Below are 25,732 nucleotides of genomic sequence, written 5' to 3'. Positions count from 1 at the left end.
TTAAAATTTTTCATTCAGACGGAGGTGGTGAGTTCATCAATTCAAGACTGTCGACTCATTTTCTTTCTACAGGCATTGTTCATCAGGTATCATCCCCATATACCCCTGAGCAAACTGGTGTAGTTGAGAGGCGCCATAGAACTATAAGAGAATTAGGAATGACTATGTTATTTCACTGTGGTGCACCCTTATTCTTATGGATAGAGGCCTTCACCACAGTTGTGTATCTTATGAATCGCCTACCTTCATCTGCTCTCAACTTTGAAACACCATATTTTGCACTTCATGGGACACATCCAGATTATTCCTCACTCCGAGCATTTGGGTCTAAGTGTTTTCCCTACACTTGGGATATACGCAAACACAAATTTGATCCAAAAACACTTCCGTGCATTTTTGTGGGTTACAGTGAAAAACATAAAGCTTATAAGTGTTATCATCCATCAAGTAAAAAGTTTTTCATCTCTCGTCATGTTGTCTTTGATGAGTTAATTTTTCCATATAAGCCTATCAACAAATCCTTCATGACAGCAAATCAGCCACAGGTAATTAGTATTTTTGATTCTTGGTTACCACATACTAACATTTCTTCTTCTGCAGGTACAACTTCGGACTCTCCCTCACCCCCATGTGAAAGTCCCTTGCTTCCAATTGACACTTGTTCTCCACTAAGTTTTTCCCAAAATTCTAGTCCCACAGAGTCATCAAGGCAATCCCCCTCTATCGAGTCTCAGACCAATGCAGAAATTAATGAATTTCACAACACTAGTTCACCCGAAACAATTCTATCACAAGAATGTCAAGAGTCTCACGGGTCTACCCAAGAAATAGCTCAAGAGACTGCAAGTGAAACACCTGAGTCCTCCCATCATAGTCTTGGTCCCTCAACACCATTGGTCCACTCCATGGTCACTCGGTCTAAACTAGGTGTAGTAAAACCAAATCCTAAGTATGCCTTAACCACCATAACCTCAGCTAATATACCTCATGAGCCTCACAATATTAAGATTGCATTGGCACATCCTGGTTGGAAAGCAGCCATGGAGGAGGAGCTGGCTGCACTACATCAGAATGAGACCTGGAAACTGGTTCCTCGAACACCAAGCATGCATGTCATTGGTTCAAAATGGGTGTTTAAATCAAAACTCAAACCAGATGGTTCTTTAGATCGACTCAAAGCACGTTTAGTAGCAAAAGGGTATCATCAAATTGATGGAGTAGACTACACAGAAACTTTTTCTCCAGTTATCAAACCAGGGACAATACGCATGATAATTACCATAACTCTTGTTCAAAAGTGGTCCATTCGTCAACTGGATGTAAAAAATGCCTTCTTGCATGGTTTAATTTCTGAAGATCTATACCTGCAACAACCACCAGGAATGGCAGACTCTCAACATCCGACACACGTTTGCAAACTACAAAGAGCTCTCTATGGCCTAAAACAAGCACCACGTGCTTGGTTTGATCGTTTTAGTGCATTTCTTCTTAAATATGGTTTCTTTTGTAGTCTAGCTGACCCTTCATTGTTTGTTTTCCATTCGGACTATGGCTCATTGATTTTACTTCTTTATGTAGATGACATGCTGCTCACAGGATCAACTCCAACACTTATTTCAAATTTTATTACGTTGCTAAGCAGTGAATTCGCAATGAAAGACTTAGGACCTATTCACCACTTTCTTGGGTTGGAAATAACGACAACAACAAGTGGCCTTCATCTATCCCAGTCACATTATGCATTGACGATACTTGAACGCTCAAATATGGTTGACTGTAAGCCGATAAGTACACCTCTTGAAACTAAAACAAAAATATCTTCCAATGATACTCTCATGGAAGACCCAAGTTACTATCGAGGACTTGTTGGAGCTTTACAGTACCTTACACTCACTCATCCTGATCTTTCATTTAGTGTTAATTATGTATCTCAATTCATGCATGCTCCCACAATGACACATTTAAAAATGGTTTGACGTATTTTACGATATGTCAAAGGAACAATTGATATGGGATTAAATTTTTCTTCACACACTACACTTGATCTGTTTGCTTTCTCAGATGCAGATTGGGCAGGGTGCACTACAACGAGACAATCTACTACTGGTTATTGTACATTCCTTGGAGGCAACCTTATCTCTTGGTGTGCAAAGAAACAACATACAATTTCCCGGTCAAGCACGGAAGCAGAATATCGAGCAATGGCTAACACAGCAGCTGAACTCACTTGGATGACCTTCATTCTCAAAGATCTTCGCATTACATTGTCATCTCCTCCCATACTTTATTGCGACAATCTTAGTGCACTTCATATGACAGTAAATCCGGTATTCCATGCCCGAAGCAAACATATCGAGTTGGATTATCATTTTGTGGGTGAACGTGTTGCCCGTGGACTGCTTGTCACACAACATATCTCCTCTGATAATCAAGTTGCCGACCTCTTCACTAAACCAATGCCAAAAACAACTCTTCAATATTTCCGCAACAAACTTTGCCTTCAGCCCCGGCAAAGTTTGCGGGAGGGTATTAGCAACCTATCACAGCTCAGCACTACCAACAATTGTGAGAGTCAATGGAAAAATAAGGATACACGAGATTCTTGGAGAAAAAAAGGGTGAAGACTCTCACAATCTAGCCTCAATTAGTGGAGAGAAGTTGAGTAATCTTGGAGCTCTAACGGCAACATGTTCAGACCAAGATGGAAATCCAATCGAGCCTATAAAGTTGGGAAATTCAAATTTGAATTTAAAATCTGCATGACAGTTCAACAAATCCCAAAGTAAAGAGGGATTCTCTGTTATCAAATTCTCCTGTTATCAAGCTATCAACATAACAACTTTCCCTGTTATCAAGCCCAGTTATCTAGCTGTCATTGCAACAAATGGTGTGTAGAACAGATTGTCAAACGTCTAAAACCAGATTTCATGGGATTCCTTTTTTATTTGATTTACAACTGAATCATTGTAATTTGTTTTTAAATACTGCACTTGTATTGCCTAAGTATTCACGTTGCCATTGAATAAGATTTGAGTTTCATTTTTCTTTCAGAACAAATTCTCAATCGGTTTAGCTTTTCTATAGGTGGATGATCTTGTGGTCTGCTGCCTTTGGGCCGATTTTGATTGGGCCATTGGTCATGGTGGGACCCATATTTTGGAAGGATAACACGCAGCATATAGGGTTCAGAGTTTTTTTTTTTGCGGCTGATTTTTTTCTACAAATGACGAGATCTCGTTCGAGATCTCGTCGATGAATGTGAGAGAGGCTCGTGAAGCCCTAGCACGGACGTCTAGGATGCCCTAAGATGGATGGTCGGGATGATACTCATCCTATGACCGAGATTGTAGGAGGTTAGGATTGCTAGCGTAGCAAGGAGATGTCTTTCCATTTTAAGAAACTTCTACCGCACAACTTTTCTTGTGCACGAGCTTACTGCACACATCATTTCACCAACGTGCCAAACATCCATACTTTGATCGATGTTGAGTGTCCTAGACGATGGTCGGTTTAGATCATCTCTCCGTGTGATGAAGATGGGCCACATAACAACGAATTGAGTTGTTTCATTTGAACCACACCCGCACGCCGAGATGTTTGCATGTACGAGTGTTCATATGTTTGTATATGTCCACACGTAGGAATTTCGGGGTTTTGCTCGAGAATCCTCAACCGAACTTGATGGATGGTTCAGATATGGTGGATGGGGCATGAGGTGGGCCATAGATCATGCACAAAACGAGCCAGTTTAAACGGCTTTGAAAGGAAAATTGAGAAAGGAAGAAGGTTTTCCTTCTTCGGAAAACCGTCGGTTCAAACCCGGTTTGACCTGACTTTACGTTGGTGCACATCGAGTGCATGTAACGTCCGCGTGTACTCAAGTTAAAAGTGGGGTCCACTATGATTTTTAGTGAGATCCAATCCACTCATTCACTTTGGAAGTCCCATTTGAGGCCTTTGACCAAAGATGAGGCAAATCCAGTATTCAAGTGGGCCACACTAAGTGATTTAAGTGTTTTCCAATGGTCGGATTTATTTAAAGTCTAATTCACATTAGAGTACAAGGTTTTTGGGATTTGTTTAAAGGATAATTAGTGGTGGATTCAATGGTCAAATAACTTGATTATGATGGTCAGTGCCGAGTTTTTATATTGAGTGATGTGAGCATAACAATAGATGGATTTAGTAATCTGTGCCACCAATTCCATGACAATTGCATTCATTCAAGAGTACCTATCGTATGAAATTAGGGGTTTTAAACAGTGATGTTAAGCGATCCAACAGTTGGATGGCTTCATGGCTTGATTATCAATAGTAGAGTTTTCTAGTTTGATCTAAGTTAGAATTTGTAGCTGATCGTATGGTTTGCTTAAAGTGTTGAGGTGATGATTGAGTATGGATTATAAAGCTTAGTTATCGCAGCCTAATGAATGGCGGGTTTGGGGACCAGGGGTTTGTTATTGACGATGGATGGTTCATTCCACTTATAAAGAAGATCAAGATCCTAGATGATGTGCTAGTCTTATACTTGAAATTCAATGGACGGATAGTTCAATCTATGAATAATGATTATACTTGACGGCTAGGTCCAGATTAGTATGAAGTTGGATATTTAAGGAGGTAAGATCTATGTTTACACCAAGTTGGGTTTTTATAATAACACCCGAGTACTGAAAAGTACGGGTGTTACATGAACATTGTATATATGGTAAACAATCACAACTATATAACTTTTATGACTAGAAAGTATGTAAGGGAGTGCTTAAGTATGTGCATTCAGATGTATGGGGCCCTTCACCCGTAGTTTTTGTTGGGGGTTATCATTTTTTGTCTCATTCATCGATTACTACTGCAGAAAAGTATGGGTTTATTTTCTCAAAAATAAATCCGATGTATTCGTCATGTTCAAAGTGTGAAAGGTGATGGTTGAGAAGTAGACATGGCAGAAATTGAAAGTTTTAAGGACAGACAATGGAGGTAAATTCACTTTAAAGAAATTCAACCAGTTATGTAATAATGAATGGATTATGAGGAACAATATAATGAGGCACACACTTGACCAAAATGGTGTGGCGGAACAAATGAATTGGATTCTCTTGGAGAGAGCCTGAAGCATATTGAGTAATGCTGGATTGGGGGAGGAGTTATGGACTAAGGCCGTTAACACAACTTGTTACATGTTGAATTGATTCCCATCTACGATGATAAATTGTAAGATTCTGAAAGAAGTATGGAGTTGTCATGATGCCAATTACTCACAGTTGCGGGTTTTTGTTTGCAATGTTTACTCTCATGTACCGTTAGTTGAGATAGATAAGCTATACCAAATGTTGAAGAAAATTACCTTTGTGGGTTATGGTGATGGCATGGAAGGGTACAGTATGTACGATCGGGTCACTTGGAATATCACTTTGAGCCGCAATGACAAGTTTGATGAGGAGTCACCGTGAATCAAATATAGGACTTAATTGTTCCTTTCAACTCGTTTGAACAGCTTTCTGAAATGCTTAGATTGTACACGGATTTCACATTTATTTTGATTTTCTCTTTCAATTTTAAGAATAAACCCCATATTAATTATATTTTCAAGAAAATGATAATTCACATGACCTAGTTTAATACACCACATATTAAGAGACTCAATTGAATAAGTAGAAGAGTTACTACCATTGGCATTCATAACACTAAGTTTAAACAATCTATCACATACATAACATTTTCCAACAAATGTATTATTTTTTGATATTACACATTTCTCAAATTCAAATACTAACTAAAATCCATTCTTTTCAAGAGTAGAACCAGATATAAGATTCTTCTAAAAGTCTGGTACAAGCAACACGTCCAAAAAATTAAATACATTTCCAGATGTAAGCTTTAGGTTCACCTTTCACATGCTAATGACCTTTGCATTGGACAAATTCCCCACGAAAATATTCTTAGCATCCTAACCTTCTCGTAGGAAGAAAATGCATCTAGGTCGTAGCAATGGTACTTGGTGGCTCCTGTGTCTATACAAAACTCATGTGTATTACAAGCGATGAGTACTTTAGTGATGACCCCTACAAACTCCTTAACGACTTGAGCATGATCTTTCTCATTCTTGTCACTTTTGTGGAATTTGCATTCTTTTGTAAAGTGATCATTTTTTTCTCACATACATAACACCCTTCATTCTTCTTATTATTTTTGTCAATTTTTAAAATTTTTTTGTTCATGTGTGTGCTTTTTCTTTAGTGGACCAGACCTTCAATTATCTTGCCATTTTCAATTATTCTCAATCAGGTGTACGTTACAAATTCTAATTTTAGGCAATGTTTATCATGGTTCCTTATCTCTTCTTCAATCCATATATAAAGGATGGGATCATCCAAACTTATATCATTTGTCTTATGTTTTAGAGAATTTTAATACTCCTTTCAAGATGGTGAAAGTTTTTCAGTTTTTACAATAGCTTGGAAATCTTTATCAATCACTATACTCTCGGAAGAGACTTTATGAGCTATCTTTTATAAAGCATGCACCTGATTAACTACGGACTTATCATTAGACATCTTAAAATCAATAAAGTGATTGACTACATATTTTTTCTTCCCAGCATCCTCCCTTCCAAACTTCTTTTCAAGATGATCCTACATATCCTTGGCCATTGAGAGATAACAATAAATACCATAGTTGTCATGAATCATAGAATTAATAATGTAAGTTCAGCATAGATAGTCATCATTCTTCCAATTAGATTGTTTGAAGGATGTTGCTAGTTCATTTGCCTTAATGGATGAGGTAAGATCATCGATTACATATATCAGCTTAAGAGTTGTGAGGTAAAACTCAATTTTCTATTACAATCTCTTGAAATTCTTCTCGTCAAAGTTCTCGATTCTAGGATTCTTAGAAGTGGTTGCCATAGCATTCGAGACTTTGAGAAGAAACGTATCTTTAAATTGTTGATTCTAAAATACAGAGATATAACAGAAAAATTAAATAAAAACAGAATTAGAAATGATAAAAAGTAATCTGAAAAGTTAAGGCATGTTACAATTGCTGGCTTAAAGGAAAACTTTCTCTATAAGAAAATCCATGATGCATTAGGTTCCAACAATTCTGCTCCTGGGATACAAACAACTCTCCTTAAAAAAGAACGGATTCGATCAGGTGCACTCACAATCTCAACCACACGAACGCAAGTTACTTATGCAGGATTGCCCAAAGAAGCTTCGAGAGAAAAAAAATTAGAGAAAGAAGTAAAGAAGGAGATAGATTCTTTATTTATTTATTTATTATTTTTATAGAATTTGGAGAAAATGAGTTACCATATAGAGAAGGCTCTTTATCCGCATGTGCATGATTATGATATCATCTATGCAGAGAAAACAAATGGTGTTCAATCAATGACACATTGCATTGCATCACGCCTCGACTATGGTCGTGTGCGAGGTTGCACCTAATATATACTATTGATTTCCAATACAAATAATAGGGGGAGGATTCTAGTATAAAGATAAAAATTTCTCTTCTACTTTTCGAGGTGAAACTAAAACTAAATCCAAATCAGCAAATGAGATAACACAAGCCTTAAAAAAAGAAAAGAAAAGAACAAAAAATAAAATTAAAACTCCAATTTTTTCTAACAAATATATGGTCCTTTTCAGGAGACTTTTTTAGTCCTTTTTCATATGGAAGGCTGCATGGTTCTTGCATCCCACTAAAGAAGCCTCCCCTTGCACGCCAAAGGAGAAATGGCTCTCGTGTAGTGTACGTTGGCTACAATTCATTTAATTGTATAGCCCATCTACTACACGTGACACGCATGCACATCAATCCAGACCATCTAAATCATGGACCCCATCGTCGTCCATGGAACAAATTGCAAAAATCTCAATAGCCAAACCTTACACTGACCGATGGTCAGTATCTATTGGAAAGGAAAAGATCAGCTGTTTGAATCAACGAATCGGACAGTAAAGATCGGTTGATCAGAGTGATTTTGGGCTACTCAGCAATGGACCCACAACTTGGACGGTCCTCGTCGACACGATCGTGAGATGCATGCACAACCGACAAGCCGTACTAATGGTCAATAGTCAAAAGTTCTAAGATAAAATAGAGAAGAACTTTGATCCTCTGCCAAACGGTGTGGTTGATACACGTGCACCAGTAAATTTTATACATGGCATCTAAATAACTCAAATTAAACTACCCAAATAGTGATTTTGCATGCATCATACCTAGAAAATTGTACTAATTTGATAATATAATAATTGATTGGTGGACAGTTATTGGACATTTAGATGAAATACAGCCAACGGTCCAAATCAAGCAAAACCAGCGTAGGCCAATCAGGGGTTAAGATTGTTCGACGAATCTGATTTATGGTAAGTGACCTATCTAGCTGGTTCCCACAAATTGGGAAGAGTAATTTGAGTAATATATCCCACGTGTCCGGTGTGTGAGTGCCTGCGTATTAACCATCCCCGTTCACCAGAGTATCAAATAACTCCATCATAAAGTATCCGACATCTTTAGACCAAAGTCAGTTAATCATATACCCATAATGCGACTGGAGTCTCTACAACACCTGCTTTAAGTAGCGTGTTAAACACCCAGGCTTGTGGGGCCCACCATGTTGTATTTTTAAAATCCAACCGTCCGTCAGGTTCTATCCTCGATTACAGGATCTAGGGGAAAATATCATTTCGATGCATAACTTAGGTGGGTTGTAGAATAGTTAACAATGGGATGGCATGCCAACCATAGGTTCATGTGCCGGGCCACCATGATGGTTAGTTTTCATCAAACCCATTAATCAGGTTTAAATCACCCAGATGAAGTGAAAATACAAAAATCATCCTCATGGGCCACACCTTGTGAACTTAAGAGGTTTTATTAACTGTTATACATCTTTTCAGTTAGTGTAGCCTATTAAAGATTTTATCAGTTTTATCCTTTTTTTCCTACGGATAAGATGATGTTTCTCACCCGATGGACGGAGTGGATTTACATAGAAAATATGGTGGGCCCCAGAGAGCTTGGATGTTTTACACAGCTTGGGTGTCGCCCTTCTTCCCTTCGAAGAATCTCTCTTTCGTTGTTTATCTGTCTGCAAAAGTCTCGGAAAATCTCTCTCTCTCTCTCTCTCTCTCTCTCTCTCTCTCATCAATGGAGAAACAGCTTCTTCTTCCAATTCTCTTTTTGTTCTGCTCCCTTCATTCCCTCTCATCAGCTTTCACTCCTTCAACTAATCACCTTATCCTCTGCGGATCAAACAACAGCACAACAATCGACGGCCGAGATTTCACAGGAGATTCCAGCTCCAATTCACTCGTCCGCTTCACAGGTTCAAAGATCTCAATCAAAGATCCAAACCCATCTTCAGATTCATCTCCTCTCTACCACACTGCAAGAATCTTCACTACACCATCTTCCTACGAATTCGACATTGAAAGCAAAGGCACTCATCTGGTACGCTTCCATTTCTTCCCTTTCTCCAATCCAAACTACAATCTCAGCTCCACCATTTTCGACGTTTCCACTCTCGGGTTCTTTCTATTGAAAGATTTTTGTGTCCCGAACAAAACCCAATTCTTAAAAGAGTATATCATCAACATCAACACACCAAAACTCAGAATTTTATTCACCCCTTCCAGCAATTCAACACTGCCTATAGCCTTTGTAAATGCCATCGAAGTTTTCTCCGCACCCGATGGCCTGATAAGTGATTCTGCACCATTCATACCTCAGATAAAACCCAAATTCAAAGGTTTGTCTGCACAGGGATTAGAAACCATTCATCGGATCAATGTAGGCGGTTCTTGCATAACGCCTTTTAATGATACGCTGTGGAGAAATTGGATCCCCGATTATCAGTATCTTCAACAGAGTTCTTCCACCAAGGCCGTTGGTTTCAGCGGCCAGATAAAGCACTGGAGTGGTGGGCCGAGCCAGGAGATCGCTCCGGATTACGTCTACAATACAGCCCGTGAGATGGATAGGCCCCACAAAATGAACATCACTTGGAAATTCCCTGCAACAGTTGGATTCCATTACCTTGTTCGGATGCATTTCTGTGACATTGTTAGCCAGTGGGCTGGTCAGCTGTACTTCAATGTCTATATACATGATTCATTCGCATATGAAGATCTTCATCCATTTCATTTTACTGGCCAGATGATGCTCGCATCCCCTTTCTACCTAGACTTCATTGTGGGTCCTGACAGTTCGGGAGTCATAAGCATAAGCGTCGGCCCTTCAAATATGAGTGATCCTGAAAAAATCAATGCCATATTGAATGGATTGGAGATCATGAAGATAAACAATTCAGCAGGTAGTTTTGACAGACATGTTACAGTAAATTCAAATTCACAAAGCAGCAGGCCTAAGAAGATTGCCATCGGCATTCTCATCGGTTCTATCGCCATTGGCACCATGATTATCTTATTGGTCTCCTCACTTTTAATGGTGTTCAAACGTTGGAAGTTGCGCAAACTGAAGGAAGCTGGGCCTGCGAATATGAACTGCAGATTGCTGATCCCTTTCGCAGAAATTAAACTGGCTACGAACAATTTCGATGAGAATTCCATTATTGGGGGAGGCAGTTTTGGTAAGGTCTACAAAGGGGTGCTCCAAGATGGCACGAAAGTTGCCGTGAAGAGGCATGGAATGACAATGTCCCAGCAAGGCTTCTCAGAATTTCAGACGGAGATCATGTTCTTATCAAGACTCCGCCACCGGCATCTCGTTTCGCTGATTGGGTACTGCAACGAACAGTCAGAAATGATATTAGTTTATGAGTACATGGAGAATGGCCCACTGAAGAAACATCTCTATGGCTCCGATTTGCCGTGTTTGTCATGGCAACGGAGACTGGAGATCTGCATTGGCACTGCAAGGGGCCTACACTACCTTCACACGGGCTGGCCGCATGTGATCATACACCGCGATGTGAAGTTGGTGAACATCTTGCTTGATGAGGACTACTCAGCCAAGGTGGCAGATTTCGGGCTGTCGAAGCTGGGGCCTTCCATTGATGAGACCCATGTAAGCACAGACATCAAAGGCACATATGGATATCTTGATCCAGAGTATTTTCAGAGATGCCAGCTCACTGTAAAATCCGATATATATTCACTCGGCATCGTGCTTCTTGAAGTCCTATGTGCTCAGCCCATCATAGATTTCTCTCATTCAAGGGAGAAGGTGAATTTAGAAGAATGGGCCATGCATAAGCTGAAGAACGGGTCATTGGAGGAGATCGTCGATCCAAGGATTGCAGATCAGATTGATTCAAATTCTCTAAAGAAGTATTGGGAGATAGTGGAGAGATGTTTGGCTGAACATGGCAAGGACAGGCCTATGATAGGCGATGTCTTGTGGAACCTAGAAAATGCACTCCAACTCCAAGAGACTTCATTGCAAAGAGAAGTATATGAAGATAGTGGCAGCGAAGCAACGGATATTCAGTTGCCAACCATTCATCGAGCGGATTCTACCACTGTAACAATCGATGAGGGTGAGACGATCGAAACTAGCTGTGATCGACCGTTGATAGGGCATGAGGATGGTATTAAGAATCGAAGGAGTCGATCGGTTCAGCCCCGACTAGAGCGAGTCATGACTCGACTCAGGACTGAACTATTCGAGTCTGAGTGGTTTGAGTCTTTTAGTTTTAGCTAGCCATGTGGGTACTTGATTCTTAGGTTCTTAAGAGAGTTGCTATTATGCAGCTTCCTTACTATATTATATACATGTGTGGTGATCAGAACTGTTGATCTATTGGGCCAGGCCATGGTCCAAAAGAAAAGGGATTAGGGTTTCAAAAGGAATGGTTAGAGCAATGGCGCCCCACATCAATCAGCGAAAACGCACAGTGGCTGAATGGCCAAAGTTGTCTAATCACCACCGTTCATGGTATATAACCTACCCACAAGGTGGCCCACTGGATCATCAGTACCTATCACTGTATAATGACTAAGTTGGATTATAGAATTTCTTTCTTGTGATTGTATAAGCATCATTATATACTTTGGTGTGATGGTGAAAATAGAAAGCTTTGGTAGTGTTATTTTGAATTGGTTTTGAGTGGTATGTATGTATTTTCTGGTGGCCCATCCATTGGTGACACACCAAATAATCACTGCACGACGATCTTAGTGCTTAATAGCATTTATATATTGTGATTGTATAACCATATATAGATGAACTTTTGGGACCTTTTGTTTTAGTCAAGGGAGTGTTTGGTTGCACCCAATATCATGATATTTTGCACCAAATCAGGCTGATTAAGCATCCAATTCTCCTAATGTTCCTTTAGAATGTGCAACCTTTGGTGTGATGACAAACTTAGGTAAGCTTTGGGGACTGATAAAAAAAAAAAAGAAGCTTTGGGCACTGATAATCAATTTGAAATGTTTTTCGTACTTAAAATGTATAGCCTTCTATTAGACCATTATGATCTTAGGATTTGATATTATAAATTGATATTTGCAACCACCCAGATTGATTTTTCATGCCATCGAAATCATAATTTTTTTTACAATGTTTAAAGCTTGTTTGGATAGGTAGGAAAAGAAGATATAGGAAAAAGAAAATCGTAATGATCATCCCGCTATGATTTATCAAATATTTTCACCAAAACTAAATATTTTTACGGGAACTACTGAAACATGGCTTACATATTTAGGGGGGTCTTATTTGGATGGTAATTTGTATATTTGTGAAGCTCTCATAATAGTTATCTCATATATTGTGTATGAAAATTTGACAATATTGTTTAGGCAATTATCACTTTTTTGAAATTCAATATCGAGTAATCTAAACACAACAAAGCACCCGATCATAAGAAAAGTTATCTATGTTTTTTTTTTTTTTTTTTTTTTTTTTTGTTATTATCTGAACAAGATTATGATTTTCCTCTACCCACCGAGGAAGGTCCTGAGGTAAAAGCTTGTTCATTCATGCAAATTCACTCAGTTTCATGAGTTTCACCATGTTGTGTTAGGAGAGGAAAAATGAGACATCTAAAACTCAAGTAGACCTCAGCGATGAGAAACAGCTGGGATGTAAATGCCTGCAAAATCGTCATTTAGGAACGGTTTTAAACCGTTCCTAAAAGAGGCGTCATAGAAAAACTGGAACGGTTCACAACCGTTCTGGGTACCGTTTCGAATTTCACATATGGAATTTTAGGAACGGTTTTAAACCGTTCCTAAGGTTGCAAACGGTCATTTTTAAATTTTACGAACGAAATTTTAGAAACGGTTTTAAACCCTTCTTAATGTTGCCAACGGTCAGATTTTAAATTTTATGAATGGTATTTATCATTATTTACGAATGGCCAATAAAAGCTGTATATTTGTTTTTATATTTAAAAACCAAAGAATATTATATACAATTAAAAATTAATTGTACAAATATAGTACAACTTTATAATAAAATGAATACATTAAAAATAAATAAAAAATCCTCATGTGCTCCACTCGTAGAGAAAACACAAGCTCCAGTGCCATTGGCTTCTCATGCTCCATGAGACCATCAGTGAAGTGTGGGTTATCTGCCTCTGGTATCATGTTAGTGCAAGTACAAAGGCTCATGGAAATGTCTGAAGTAAATGCCCATGTCAAGATCCAACGAAGGCATTAGCAGCGCAGGCGGCGGCTCATGAATCCGTTGAAGGTTAACTTCACTCTCCATGACTTCTCTTCTTCTCTTCCCTCTAAAAAAATTGTGTGATCAGATACAGGAACACATTTCCTAGCTATATAAACATAAGCTATATATTTTATTCATGAGAACTTTAAATGCATCATAAGAAACAAATACCTTAGATAAAATCTCTACTATTGTTTTGGCTTGGTCCAAGTTGCGCCTGACCTGAAACAAAATCAATGCAATTTTGACCAATAAAATCACTTTCGAAAACATTTTAGAAAGACTAACCAGTTTCTAAGAGAAAAATACAAGAACAGTATTTCCATTTTCAAACTAGTCTTTTCCCCCCATAGGTAGTACTAAGGTCAAATGAAGTGAACAGAAAACTTGGCAATCAAAGTATATAGGCCCTACCATCTAAAAAAGCCATTTAATCCTTAGTTTAACACAGTGGGCATCGATGCAGGAGGAGACACGGGAGTCATTGGGGAAACATGAGATATAAAAAAATGTCAAAAACTGAGAGCGCTTATGAGTACCTGTACAAGTTAGCAATAAAAGCATTTGAAATTATATTGATATTTAATAACATATAAAAATAAACATATTTAGTGATTGTGTTTATAGAAACACAGATTTTCCAACAGATGCTAATGGAACAAATTGGTAGAGTTGAGGCATTGAATAGTCTTACTAGTGGCGGGCAGACAGACTAATAGAGGACTCCAAAGTGAGTGCAGGGCAAGATTCAGAAGTGAAGGGCCACCTTTGACTAAATATTTCTGCTAATAATATCTAAATCCTCATAGTTGCTAGCACATCTTCTATTTCATTGGATTCTGGATGAGAATTAAGTCAAAGATGGGGAAACGAACCAAAAGGTTTACAGTACGTAACAGTAAGAAATAACTGATCCTTAACATGCGATTATCTGTCCCATAGCTTTTCCAATTTAATTAGAGGAAGGTGTTCCCTCCTCTTCTTGTTGTTAATCTACCCAAAAAAGAAAAAAGGAAAGAAGAAAGAACGAAGTAAACACTATTTTTGTCATCTTCACCAACCATGCACCACTGTTTGTATCTCCATCTTCTTGAGATAGCATCATCAGCAGATCTTGCTTTAGTTTTAAATACTCAACTTTGAAGAGTATATTGCTCTCAAGTAATGGGTAGTCAATGGCAGCTCTGAGAGCAGCATTTTCCTAGTTTCCCTAAAGAAATAAGTTCTCCTGCATGTCTCGGCATTCGGCCTTATTTGTATAGCTGTCACATAAAATAAAATAAAAAAAGATAAAAGAAAAGAAAAGATAAATAGACATGAATGGTTTTATACAGCATTAGATATTATATAGTTGTTACTCGCTATTTATTAAAAGAAAAGATAAATAGCCATGAATGGTTTTATACACCACTAGATATTATATAGTTGTTACTCGCTATTTATTAAAAAATAAAAATAAATAGTAGTTGTTTCTTTATTTCTTCTTATAATTTTGTCTAATGCCTGCCTCTTGTTTGCATATAACGAAAAAAATAGTAGAAGAACATTTTTTCATAGACAGTAATTTCTGCCACAGGAAAAGCGAAGTTACAAAAATGACCCATCGGCAATACCAACTTGTAATAGTTCCGAAACCGTTGCATAAAACAATGCACAAGCCAATATGAAGATCAGCTGTATGTCTGGCTGCTCTCAAGTTACCAACCAAAATAGTGGAAGCAGAAATGTAGGGAGAGTTGAATGAATGTGGAGCGTAAAGCGAAATCTAGGAAAAGGATTTTACCTGAACCTCTTGCAGGAGTTGTTCAAGTTCCACTGTTATCTGTGAGAAGGATGCTAAATGTATGCTAGGTGAGCTAAATGTATGCTAAAGAAATGGACAGTCAACATTTAATCTATATATATGGCTTATCAAATGATAAGACTTAGACTGACCTGAATTTTGGGTAGGGAAGGCAGGATTGTGACCTGCACCTGCACCCGTTGGGCAGCTTTGATCATGGACCTATGTAAACTCCCCGGTGAAGCATTGTGAACCTCCTCCCGAGCATACACTCTAAATAATATGACACGGAATGTTCTGTTGGTCAGAATCCTAAACCAATCATATCATGGACATAAAGCATAAATTCATGAAAATCATCTCATGGCCCCAATTTTTAGTATCACCTGTTTAAGTAATTAGAATTTGAAGACTGGATCCCATTATCACTACTTCCACGCAGAGAGCTCGGACTACCTGACATTACATCAGGGGTTGTTGGTATGCTTGAAGAAAAATCCTGGCTACCTGAGCACCACCAACAACTCTTTCATCAATGTGTTTGTTTGGAATTGTGGGTCAACAAGTCCAACCAGCTCAGGATCTTATCCAAACGTGGGCCCATTGGGGGAGATGGGGGTGTGAATGCAACCAAAATTACTAGGAGTTAATAAACCGACTTGATGAGTATTATCGACTCTGGACCAAGTCACACTTAAGAAATGATTACCAATGACTAGGAGTCAACTGAGTTTCAAGTCCAGTCACCAAGTACTAGAAAGTCTAGAATTATGATCCTAAACATATAATACAATCAATAACATGCAAAATGGAAGGTCAAGATCATTTAAAAGAGGCCCATCATCAATCTGGATGTAATGGGCAAAATCTTCAGATTGCCAGCACCTTCACTACCCTATGAGGAAACAGAATGTGAGAAGCAGAGTATATATAACTAATCGTCTCCAAATCCAGCAGTGAGAATGAGAATCTGAGATAGAACTACATAATTACATTAAAATATAAGATAAAAATGGTAAGAAACACTCAATGAACTAAAAACTCATTCTTCATACCAAACTTGCTGGAGAGCCAGGTATACAGGTGAAAGTGGGCTGGGCTGACCAGGCCCAACAATTGTCCAGCCTGCTTTGGCTGGATTTGAAATGTTTCAGGAACATGGGTTTCAGAAAACTGAAACAACAAGAAGGTGAAAATTGATTAAACATAAGGATTACTTTGTTGCTTAGATGAACTTTCAGCATACCCAATCCACATATCCAACTGCAATGCTGAAAGAAACTCTGGTAAATCCAGTATTAGAGGACCATCCCTACCTAAATACCACGAAAAAGAAAACCCAAAGTGTGGAATCAACTACTTTGTTCTTTTTTTTGGACTGGAGGGTCAATCAACTACTAAGGAAATATAAAATGTTTGATGGAATATATGCATGGCCTGATAAAGCTGTGCATGAGAGGCCCACCTATTGCAAAAATTAGTAGTATCAACCATAATCAATTGATCCAATACAACTGTCATAAAATCAAACAAAAATTAACAGTATCAACTGTCATAAAGTCCTAGAATTCAGAACAAACATTTTTATTGCAGCTACATCCAAAACCCCAGAAGAAACCCTAGAGCTTAAAATAGGGATTATTTCTGAGAGCCCGAATCCATCGATCCATTATCGAATCAAACAGCTAAATAAATGGTTGCAAGACTAATATTCTTCTGAGATTTATATGTAAATGCCTATATTGACTCACAATGCAACTTATTGCTTTGCACATATTGTATAGTCTATCCGTTGGTCTGGATTGCCCAACCATTCTATCTGACTCTTAGCAAGCACTAACGAAAGAATGGCAGTAAAAGCAGATAAAAATAGATCTAATCATCAACTTGAAACATCTATTTGACATGCCTCACCTTGGATTGCTAATCATTCTAAAGAAATGCTTTTGTCACATGATGATAAACATATACAAACAATTTCCAGACATATACAAATATTTTCATGTACCTGAAATCCAAATCTTTCACAGAGGCATGGGCATCAGGCTGATCAAGAAGGACTTCCATACTAGCCACTTGAAAACTCTTAAATGGCCATCCTACATTCAACAAAGCTGAAGGGTAACATACCACCTTGAAGATTGATCACATTCAACTTAATCCATGCATTCAGACTAAAAATAATGGCATGATGATTTTGCATACACATGCACACAACCAGCTTGCTACATAGAGCCACTAACGTTATTGACCATTTCTAGCTAGATCCCAGTGGGGCACCCTATTTTGTTAACTGTCAAATGGGCTGGTATTGGCTACTAGCCTACAACCTGTACTAGAACCTAGCTAAAGAGAAAAGGACAAATGTATTAAATTAACAAATTTTAGACATTTTAACTAATTTGTTAACAAAGGTAATTTCAGATTCAGTATTTAATATTCAAACTTCAATAACAATTACCAAACAAGTGTGACAGTAGATTTGAAACCAATGAATGTTCATCAAAACCACAATGCAGACAGAATAAATAAATGAAAAAGAAGATCTATGGAATGCAGATGAGAACAGAACAAAGCAGGCCAATGTGACAGTAGATTTGAAACCAATGAATGTTCCTGATCTCAGCTCAAACAGATCAAACACAACATGACTTAAACTGAGAAAGCTATTAACAATAACAACATCAGATCAGTCGTAGATACTAGACATTGACAGATTCATTGTGAAAAGAAGATCTGTGAATTGCAAATCACATTCGAACATATCAGATTGGATTTACATTGGAAGATCCAACACATATAGAGAACTAAGGGGACAAGAAGATCTTTCTAGCAGCAGGTCATGGAACTCCCAAAGGAAAAGATCAATAACAGTATTCAAATATCATTACAGAACCAACTACCATTCCATAATGAGGCTAGGATCCTAGAACCACAGTACAGTCCAATCAAAACAGAGGCAAAACCATAACATTATGCATTCACATATCACAAGGAACCAAAATTATCAAGAAGGATACACAAATATACAGATTGATGCTACCACACAGTTACAGGTGGGAAGCAAATTCATCCAGCCATTAATCATTCTCTATGTATACTTTTAAATTGTAATTTGCAATTAGCAGACATCTTCATTAAGCAAGTTTTCACACTTTGAATCCACAAAGAAATCACAGTACATGCATTCACATTTGCAAATGCGTGATTAGAACCCATACATGTATCAAACAGTGAATGATCATATTTTCTTCATAAACATCAACTGGTATAAGCAAACAGAATAAACAATATATCACATTGTAGATAAAGCACCAAATAAGATTTTGGTTTCATCCTATCATTTTATACAAAGTACAGAGTCCAGGCCACAGCTCACCTACTTGTCTTCCAAGGTACCGTTTTTTCCATCCTGAAACAAGAGAAGTGCAATTAACATGAATTATCAATGTCACTAAGTAGGACTATATAAATTGAACTCATCTTCACCAAAACAAAAACTCACCAGCAAAGTAGCTAATTGCTCCACTAATTATCAATGTCACTAAGTAGGACTATATAAATTGAACAACAACAAAATGTAGTTTGAGCATCCAAGTGTGGAATTTTCCAGACAAAAAGGTGGAAATGGTCTAAAAACTCGTATGAATGGAATACCTTCTCATTTCCAGAACTACGGTGCATTTATGTCAGGTGACTGAACATTTGTAGAAGGAAGCCTTCTGCATGATACAAATGAAATAACCACAATTAAATCCTTGTAGCATGTTTGTATACATATAACATATCTATATAACATTAAAAAAAAAATAAAAAAAATGAGATGATGATGCAACTGTCGCCCAGGCCCAGAAGTCAGTCTGATCCAGGGATCAGTAATCAGATGGCCAATACATGTAGGAGAAGATGGATATATATACTCCTAACCATATCCCAGAGAGAATAGGATTGGACTTCAGGAACCCTCACACAAGTAGTGGCCTGCCAAAGGAAGAGTCAACTGCAGTGGTCTATGATCAACAAAGTAAAACTCACAACAATTGGATAGTCAAATAGTTGTCTCATCATCCGCATATATTGTGGCCCACCATATCAACGTAATCAAGGCAGTTTCACCACCATGTTATTGGAGAAAAGTGCAGGAAGCCATCTGAATACTACTCTTCACGATCTCTGGCCTGTTGATCTGGCCGTGCTTCTGCATATGCATTATAGCAAAAAAATCAGGCCAGATTTGTCGTTCATTTGATCCAATTCGTATTTCTTGTACATGTGCTAGTGTGGCATATGTTTGATGCAGGGCCATTGATCTGGTGCCACTTGCACATATGCACGGCCTAAAAATCAGGCTGGACATGTCCTTGGCTGAGTTCAGGTATAAGATGGTTAAGGGAAAAAAAATGTCTAACAGTCCACACCCTTAACGTACATGTTCCCCCAGCTGATGACAGGACTGTTCTGATTTTTGCTCACAACACGTGGTCAGGCCCACCAAATGAACGGTGCATATACAGAATTGATTCCTGATAACCACCCCTGTGAGCAGCTGTAGCAGTTTTTGAAACCCTTCAATTATGCAAATAACAAGAATACTTGAAACCCTTCAAAAACCCACAGAAGCTCACAACGAACCCTAGAAACCACCAAATCATTCAAAACAAAAACACCACAGAAAACCCTAATTCTATGAATCTGCCCTAAGAACCCCGGAATCTGTTACAAATCGAGGAAAAAAAAACTTGAAAATCACCGAATCTGCTAAAAGAACCTTCACAAAGCCTGAAATTAACAATTCCGCAGCGTACTCCTACGGAAAATCGTCGGAAAGCATGGTATTCGTCTGTCTTTTGCTTTAAACACGCCTCAATTGCAGGAAAATGCAAGATCTGAGAAGAAATCTGACATTTCCATGGCCATTTCCACTCGGATGTATGGATAGAGAGATGCTTCTGACTGAAACGAAATTGAAATGTCTCCCAACGAAAAGATAGATTGAAAATTAGGGATTTCCTTCTAAAAAGTTAGATCTTGCTTAAGATCTACTGCCATTAACGAATCTCTCACTCAGTCTCTCTATCTCTCTCTGAAGAGGGAAAAATGCATTTGATTTCGCATCTACGGAAAGAGATAGAGGAAGGAACAAAAAGAGGCAAGAAATGAGAGAGAGGGAAATCAGGTGTGAGGGAGCGGGCGAGAGATCGAGAGTGAGAGAGAGAGAGAGAGAGAGAGAGAGAGAGAGAGAGAGAGAGAGAGAGAGAGAGAGAGAGGTGTTTGGGCGCTGATATTATTAGACCGTGATTTATTTATTTATTTGTTGTGAGCCTTCTCATGCTTTTGTCAAAAATTCACTACTCTTGCTTAGTTATTGGCATCTCATGCTTTGTTACTTCCATATTTCCAATAATCCAGTCTGATCATTTCTTATATTCCTTCTCTGCTTCCTCTGTTACTTGCAGACATGCCTATTGACTTCTTTTTTTTTCTTTTCTTTATTTTAAAGTTTTTTTTAAAAGTCACAATAGGCATGTAGACATGCCTATTGACTAGTGCCCTGGTAAGAGTTTGAAAAAAAATATATATATATATATATACATGGCTGTGTAATTTTGTTGGCATTCATATCACCTATCTGAATCAACCAATATTCCTCCCTGCTCCCTGTTCATCAATTGGTCCCCATGGTCTACATGACCTGCTCATTATGTTTTCGAAATGGTTTCTATAGGATCATCCCTTGTAGTGAGCTAAACCTTGGTATTCCCAACTAGCATTGTTAATAGAAAATTTGAAAAGTAATGTGCTACTACCCACAACTAGCCAATTTGGTAAGGTATGATTGCTTTCTCCTTGTGACATACATGTTTATTTTGGATTTCTATCCACATCTACGGTTCCCTTGAATTGGTTAATTACCCTTTTTATGTCAATGGTTACTCCGAAATTTGTAATGCATTGACCTCAATAAGAGTACAAAGGTATGATTTCTTTGCAATCCAAAATAAACATAAATGTAATGTACTACTGGCCACAACTAGCCAACTTGGTAAGGTATGATTTCTTTCTCCTTGTAAGTAACACATTTATTTTGAATTTCTATCCACATCTCTGCCCTCCATTTCCACCTTTGCTACTACTAACTATAAAATTGGTGGCACTCACTTTTTGGCTATTACAGAGTCACAGTCATCTGTTGTTTGTCTTTTATTCTTAGTGTCTTGGTGAAAATGGAAACATGCACGTACAGAATCTGTTGCACAAGAAGCAACATCTTATGAGAAAATTGATGCAGGGAAAAAAATAAATTATGTAAGATATGTATTGTGAATTTACCAAAGACCAGTTCTTTGTTGAATGGCCGAATCCAACCTCAATCTTGCAAAACTTTCACCATCCATTAATATGTTGCCAAGTACTTAGAACAGCTCTTCACAGGACCAACTTGCAACAATTGAAACACCCACTTACATTTCCAAAGACTGAACATGTAAGGCATCTGAACCACTTTCAACCTCCGACATAAATGATTTCAAGCTTTTGTGATATCAGCTTGCAGCCATTCAACACTCAGATAAGACTATATAAAAAGTCTCAAAAAATTGAGGATTTGGGGATGCCTGCAAGGTGCAATAACACCATGTATTGGGCATGCATGAAAAAGCACATCCAATTTCCAGCAACGTGTACATTTGCATTGGGCTCAATAGTCTCACCATGATCTCTTCATACTCACTTAAACCATTTTACCCAGTAAATGGCTAATGACTACATAGATCAAGCACAATTTTCCACAAAATCACATCTCCTTGGCATTTTAACAAACAACTCCCCTGCATTTTTTTTCTAATGCTAAGGGAGAGTTAAGACAAAAAAATAATACTAATAATAAAGAAAGAAAGAGAACATTAAGACATGATAAAGAGGCTACCAAATGAATAAGCCATTTTACCAGATCGATCAGTAAAAAATCATCAACCTACAAAGAGAAGATGTAGATATGAAACACTCAACAGATGTAAATCTGAAATCACCAATAGATCTGGCTACTACATGTATGAATCTTTAACTAAATCTTTAATACTACAGCATATAGTAGAACTGTACCCTTCATATTCAATTGCAGATGGTGAAGGGTTGGAATGGTTTTCTGTCATCTCTAGTCCACTGCCTGTGTTCAGTCATTTTGGTGGGAAGACATCACTGTTCAGAGCTCTATCACCATCACTTCTGGAAGCAGCTTTCAATGTGGATCCTCATCTTGTGAAGCTTTTGAGGTCTGATGGGAGTAATAATGTCATTTTCGTCCCTCCACGCCAAACTAACCTCATCTAGCTTGCTAATCCTTTCTTATGCTTATATACATATGCATGCATGCGTACATGCATATATATATATATATATATATATAAAATTTGAAATGCTCGGAGTAAGAGACACTTTTTGCATTTATGTTATTAGAGTGGGCAGCCTATGTGCTTATGTATGACATATACATGTATATTTGCAATTGGAATGGACAGACTATATGAGAGACTTAATGCATGTATGTTAAAAATAATAATAATAACAATAAAATCTCAGGTCCAAACCAACAAATCAGTCACTAAATAAATGAATTTAAGCAGATCAAATACCAAAGACGATATATAATGAATATTGCACCAAAGAACAAAAAGCCTACTAAGTGCAAAATGGTACTTTCATGAAACTCAAAATATCCCAAAGTATCCATATCCTGTAAAAAAAAAAAAAATTTATAAAAAAAAAAGAAAAAGAAAAAAAGAAGAAGAAGAAGAAGATCTAAAATCAAAACCTACAATTCATCGACTGGTCCCCACAGATCAGGCGGTGAGCATGACAGCCCTGCCAGCCTCCTTGATCTTCTTCTCTGTGGTCTTTGACACTAGCTTCGCCTTCACGACAACAGGCCGCCCCTCCAGTAGCATCCCCTTGCCGAGGAGCTTGACATACCCAAACTGCATGAGATCGATCACAGGGGCCTGATCCGATGGTGTAGATTTCGCCTTCTCCTTGATGTGGACAGGGAGCTTCATTTGGAAATTTTTGTGGAAATTTCAAAAGAAGTTCAAAATCGCAAGAAATTAATGCAACAAAAATGCGTGAAATTTTTGTACAAATCAATAGAGAATGGACGGATTCAGTGGCTAGAATTGCCTAATTTTCTTGAATTAAAGAATACTAAAATTTTCATTTGAACATGAAAATCACCCACGAAATTCTATGGAAACACGTACGGAACAACAAAACCAAATAGGAATTTCGAAAATAAAAAAATCAGAGAAAATGACAAAAAAAAATCCGATTTAAAGTGGAAACCCCTAATTTCACAGATAATCGAACAACATAGAAAAATCATCCATCAAAAATCGAGAAAAAATAAAAATAAAAAAATACATAATTTCAATTTTCATACAGAGATTTAAAAATAATATTCACGGAAATGCCATTTCTAGATATAGAAAAAAAAAAAATAGAACAAATTCTGAAGCCTAGGACCCAAATTCTCCCCCCTAAAAACAGAGAAAACAGATCGAGAGGGAAAAATCGAGAAGGAATTATAGAAGAATTACAGAATTGCCATCATCGGTTGCAGAAAGAAACCCTAGATTTTCTGAAGAGAGATTTGGGGGATTTTTTTGCGCTTAAAACAGAGATATTGGTTTCTTCCCTCTCTTCCTAAAACCCACTTTTGATGAAATTAACAGATAAAATCAGCTACAAAAGAGACAGATCCGTGGCCACAATGCACGAAATGTGGATCTGATTCCAGAAATGGGATCTGTAAACCCTAGATCTGAGGAAACTGAAGAAATGTGGAGAGAAATTGGGAAAAGGAGGAAGAACGGAGGACAACGAGAGAGGTAATAGATCTGGAGGCATAGATCTGACGTAATGGGGTTGCTTTTCAAAGGAGCGTAAAGAAGAAGAAGAGCACGATGAGCAGGAGGGCAGAATGACCTAAACTGGAGATTTGAAGAGAAGGAGACGCAAGACGAGAGAATGAATAAAAGGGGAAAGCAAAAGATCCATACATGGAAAGAAGCTACGGTCCCTGCATTCAGAAACGGTTTAGAACCGTGTGCAATTAGAAACGGCTTAATACCGTTTCTGAACCAAAGCACTGGCCGTACCTAATAAACAATTTTGGTGTACTGCCACTGTACTTGAAACCTTGCCAAGGCCCAACGTAATGTTTATTTGCCATATTCCAATTATTCCTAAGCTTATTGGGACAAACTGAAAACACAAGGGCTAGAATGATATTCCGAAACTTTTTCCAACCCCACAAAGGTTTTAGTGGTAGGCATTCAATCCCCACTATTTCTTGTGATGTGATCCTTTTGTGTTTAATTTGGAACTACTTCATTTTTTAACTCATTTCTTAACATGAGTTGGCCAAGCTAATGAATGGAGTGGATGTCATACAGACATTACGGTGTGCTCACATAGCTTTGTTAAGGACCTAACCAATATGCCAAAACCCCTGGACTAATCGAACATGTAAAGTTAGGCTTTTAAACCCTTGGAATCGTTACATTCTACCATGCTCTGCAGCCGACGTCTGTGGTGGCTCACTTTGTGGCAACACTCACTCTAGCCTCTTTTTCAGATAACGTGATATCAATTATTAAAAACCTTACCAATATGTCAAAAACCCTAGGACTGATGGAACATGTAAAGTTAGGCTTTTAAAATCTTGGGATCTTGAGATTCCACTAGGCTCCATAGCCAATGCCCATAGTAGACCCACTTTGTGGCAGTACTCACTCTGACCTCTTTTTCAGGTAGCGTGATACCAATTATTAAGAACCTAACTAATATGCTAGGGCTGAGGAATGTATAAAGTTAGGCTCTTAAACCTTTGGGATCGTGACAAGCTTCCACCTTATTGGAATTGTGTCCATCCAAATGGGCCCTTAGTGATAGCGCATCTTCTCCTTGGGTGATTTTTGCTAGTTCCTGCCCTAACCAATATAATCAAACATCATTGCTCCGTTGATAGAGCGTTCTTAAATATTGATCCCTCATTGCCTTTGCAGTCCTACGAGGAGTAAGTCCAACAGTAATTGTCTTGTCAATCGAATTTAATATTCATGTGACAATCTTTTCATTTTTTGTTTTCTAATTAGCCGTTTCTTTTGGATGATCTATTGTACGAATAACATCAATTTCATTAACTATACCTCACAATCCTCTTTCATGAACAAAAAATTTAAAGTGAATGGACCAAAGTACATAAACGATTTCATCAAGTTTGCAATGAAAAAAAGATTCAAAATTCAT

At 37.9% G+C, this 25,732-nt stretch overlaps 2 protein-coding genes and 1 long non-coding RNA gene across 8 annotated transcripts; 1 reads left to right on the top strand and 2 right to left on the bottom strand.

Annotated features, from left to right (window-relative positions):
- Positions 1 to 9,082: 9,082 nt before the first annotated feature.
- On the top strand, positions 9,083 to 12,059 carry LOC131233598 (probable receptor-like protein kinase At5g24010). Its single transcript, XM_058230376.1, has one exon. It carries the CDS (start codon positions 9,160 to 9,162, stop codon positions 11,671 to 11,673), a length of 2,514 nt encoding a protein of 837 aa, XP_058086359.1. The 5' UTR covers positions 9,083 to 9,159; the 3' UTR covers positions 11,674 to 12,059.
- A 1,381-nt stretch (positions 12,060 to 13,440) lies between these two features.
- LOC131233636 (uncharacterized) lies at positions 13,441 to 20,607 on the bottom strand. 5 transcript variants are annotated; one of them, XR_009165307.1, is made up of 8 exons: positions 20,199 to 20,607; positions 18,936 to 19,152; positions 18,810 to 18,842; positions 17,439 to 17,529; positions 15,817 to 15,886; positions 15,583 to 15,703; positions 13,819 to 13,869; positions 13,441 to 13,709 (listed from the first exon to the last, which is right to left on the bottom strand). XR_009165307.1 is itself a non-coding variant. In XM_058230417.1 (8 exons), exons 2-7 carry the CDS (start codon positions 19,112 to 19,114, stop codon positions 15,821 to 15,823), a joined length of 384 nt encoding a protein of 127 aa, XP_058086400.1. In that variant the 5' UTR covers positions 19,115 to 19,152; positions 20,199 to 20,607; the 3' UTR covers positions 15,507 to 15,703; positions 15,817 to 15,820. The 5 variants fall into 5 exon arrangements, 2 of the variants coding, with proteins under 2 accessions (XP_058086401.1, XP_058086400.1); XR_009165308.1 differs by having other exon boundaries at positions 19,088 to 19,152; XM_058230417.1 differs by lacking the exons at positions 13,441 to 13,709; positions 13,819 to 13,869 and adding an exon at positions 16,486 to 16,603 and having other exon boundaries at positions 15,507 to 15,703; positions 18,936 to 18,984; positions 19,088 to 19,152.
- Positions 20,608 to 22,310: 1,703 nt separating this feature from the next.
- LOC131232860 (uncharacterized) lies at positions 22,311 to 23,952 on the bottom strand. Of its 2 annotated transcripts, XR_009164966.1 has the most exons (3): positions 23,245 to 23,952; positions 22,532 to 22,703; positions 22,311 to 22,403 (listed from the first exon to the last, which is right to left on the bottom strand). It is a non-coding gene; the product is annotated as an uncharacterized LOC131232860 (long non-coding RNA). The 2 variants fall into 2 exon arrangements; XR_009164967.1 differs by lacking the exon at positions 23,245 to 23,952 and having other exon boundaries at positions 22,532 to 23,205.
- Positions 23,953 to 25,732: the final 1,780 nt, after the last annotated feature.

Source organism: Magnolia sinica, chromosome 18, assembly GCF_029962835.1.
Source record: "Magnolia sinica isolate HGM2019 chromosome 18, MsV1, whole genome shotgun sequence".
In the NCBI taxonomy this organism is placed as follows: domain Eukaryota; kingdom Viridiplantae; phylum Streptophyta; class Magnoliopsida; order Magnoliales; family Magnoliaceae; genus Magnolia; species Magnolia sinica.
This window is presented reverse-complemented; position numbering and strand designations above follow the sequence as displayed.

Excerpts from the sequence above, each read along its gene's own strand:
- LOC131233598 (XM_058230376.1), top strand. The coding sequence starts at position 9,160 with ATGGAGAAACAGCTTCTTCTTCCAATTCTCTTTTTGTTCTGCTCCCTT.
- LOC131233636 (XM_058230417.1), bottom strand. The coding sequence starts at position 19,114 with ATGCACCGTAGTTCTGGAAATGAGAAG. Across the intron at positions 18,985-19,087 it reads GTAGTTCTGGAAATGAGAAG|TCCTACTTAGTGACATTGAT; the intron begins GTATTCCATTCA and ends CAATTTATATAG. Across the intron at positions 18,843-18,935 it reads AGCAATTAGCTACTTTGCTG|GATGGAAAAAACGGTACCTT; the intron begins GTGAGTTTTTGT and ends CTCTTGTTTCAG.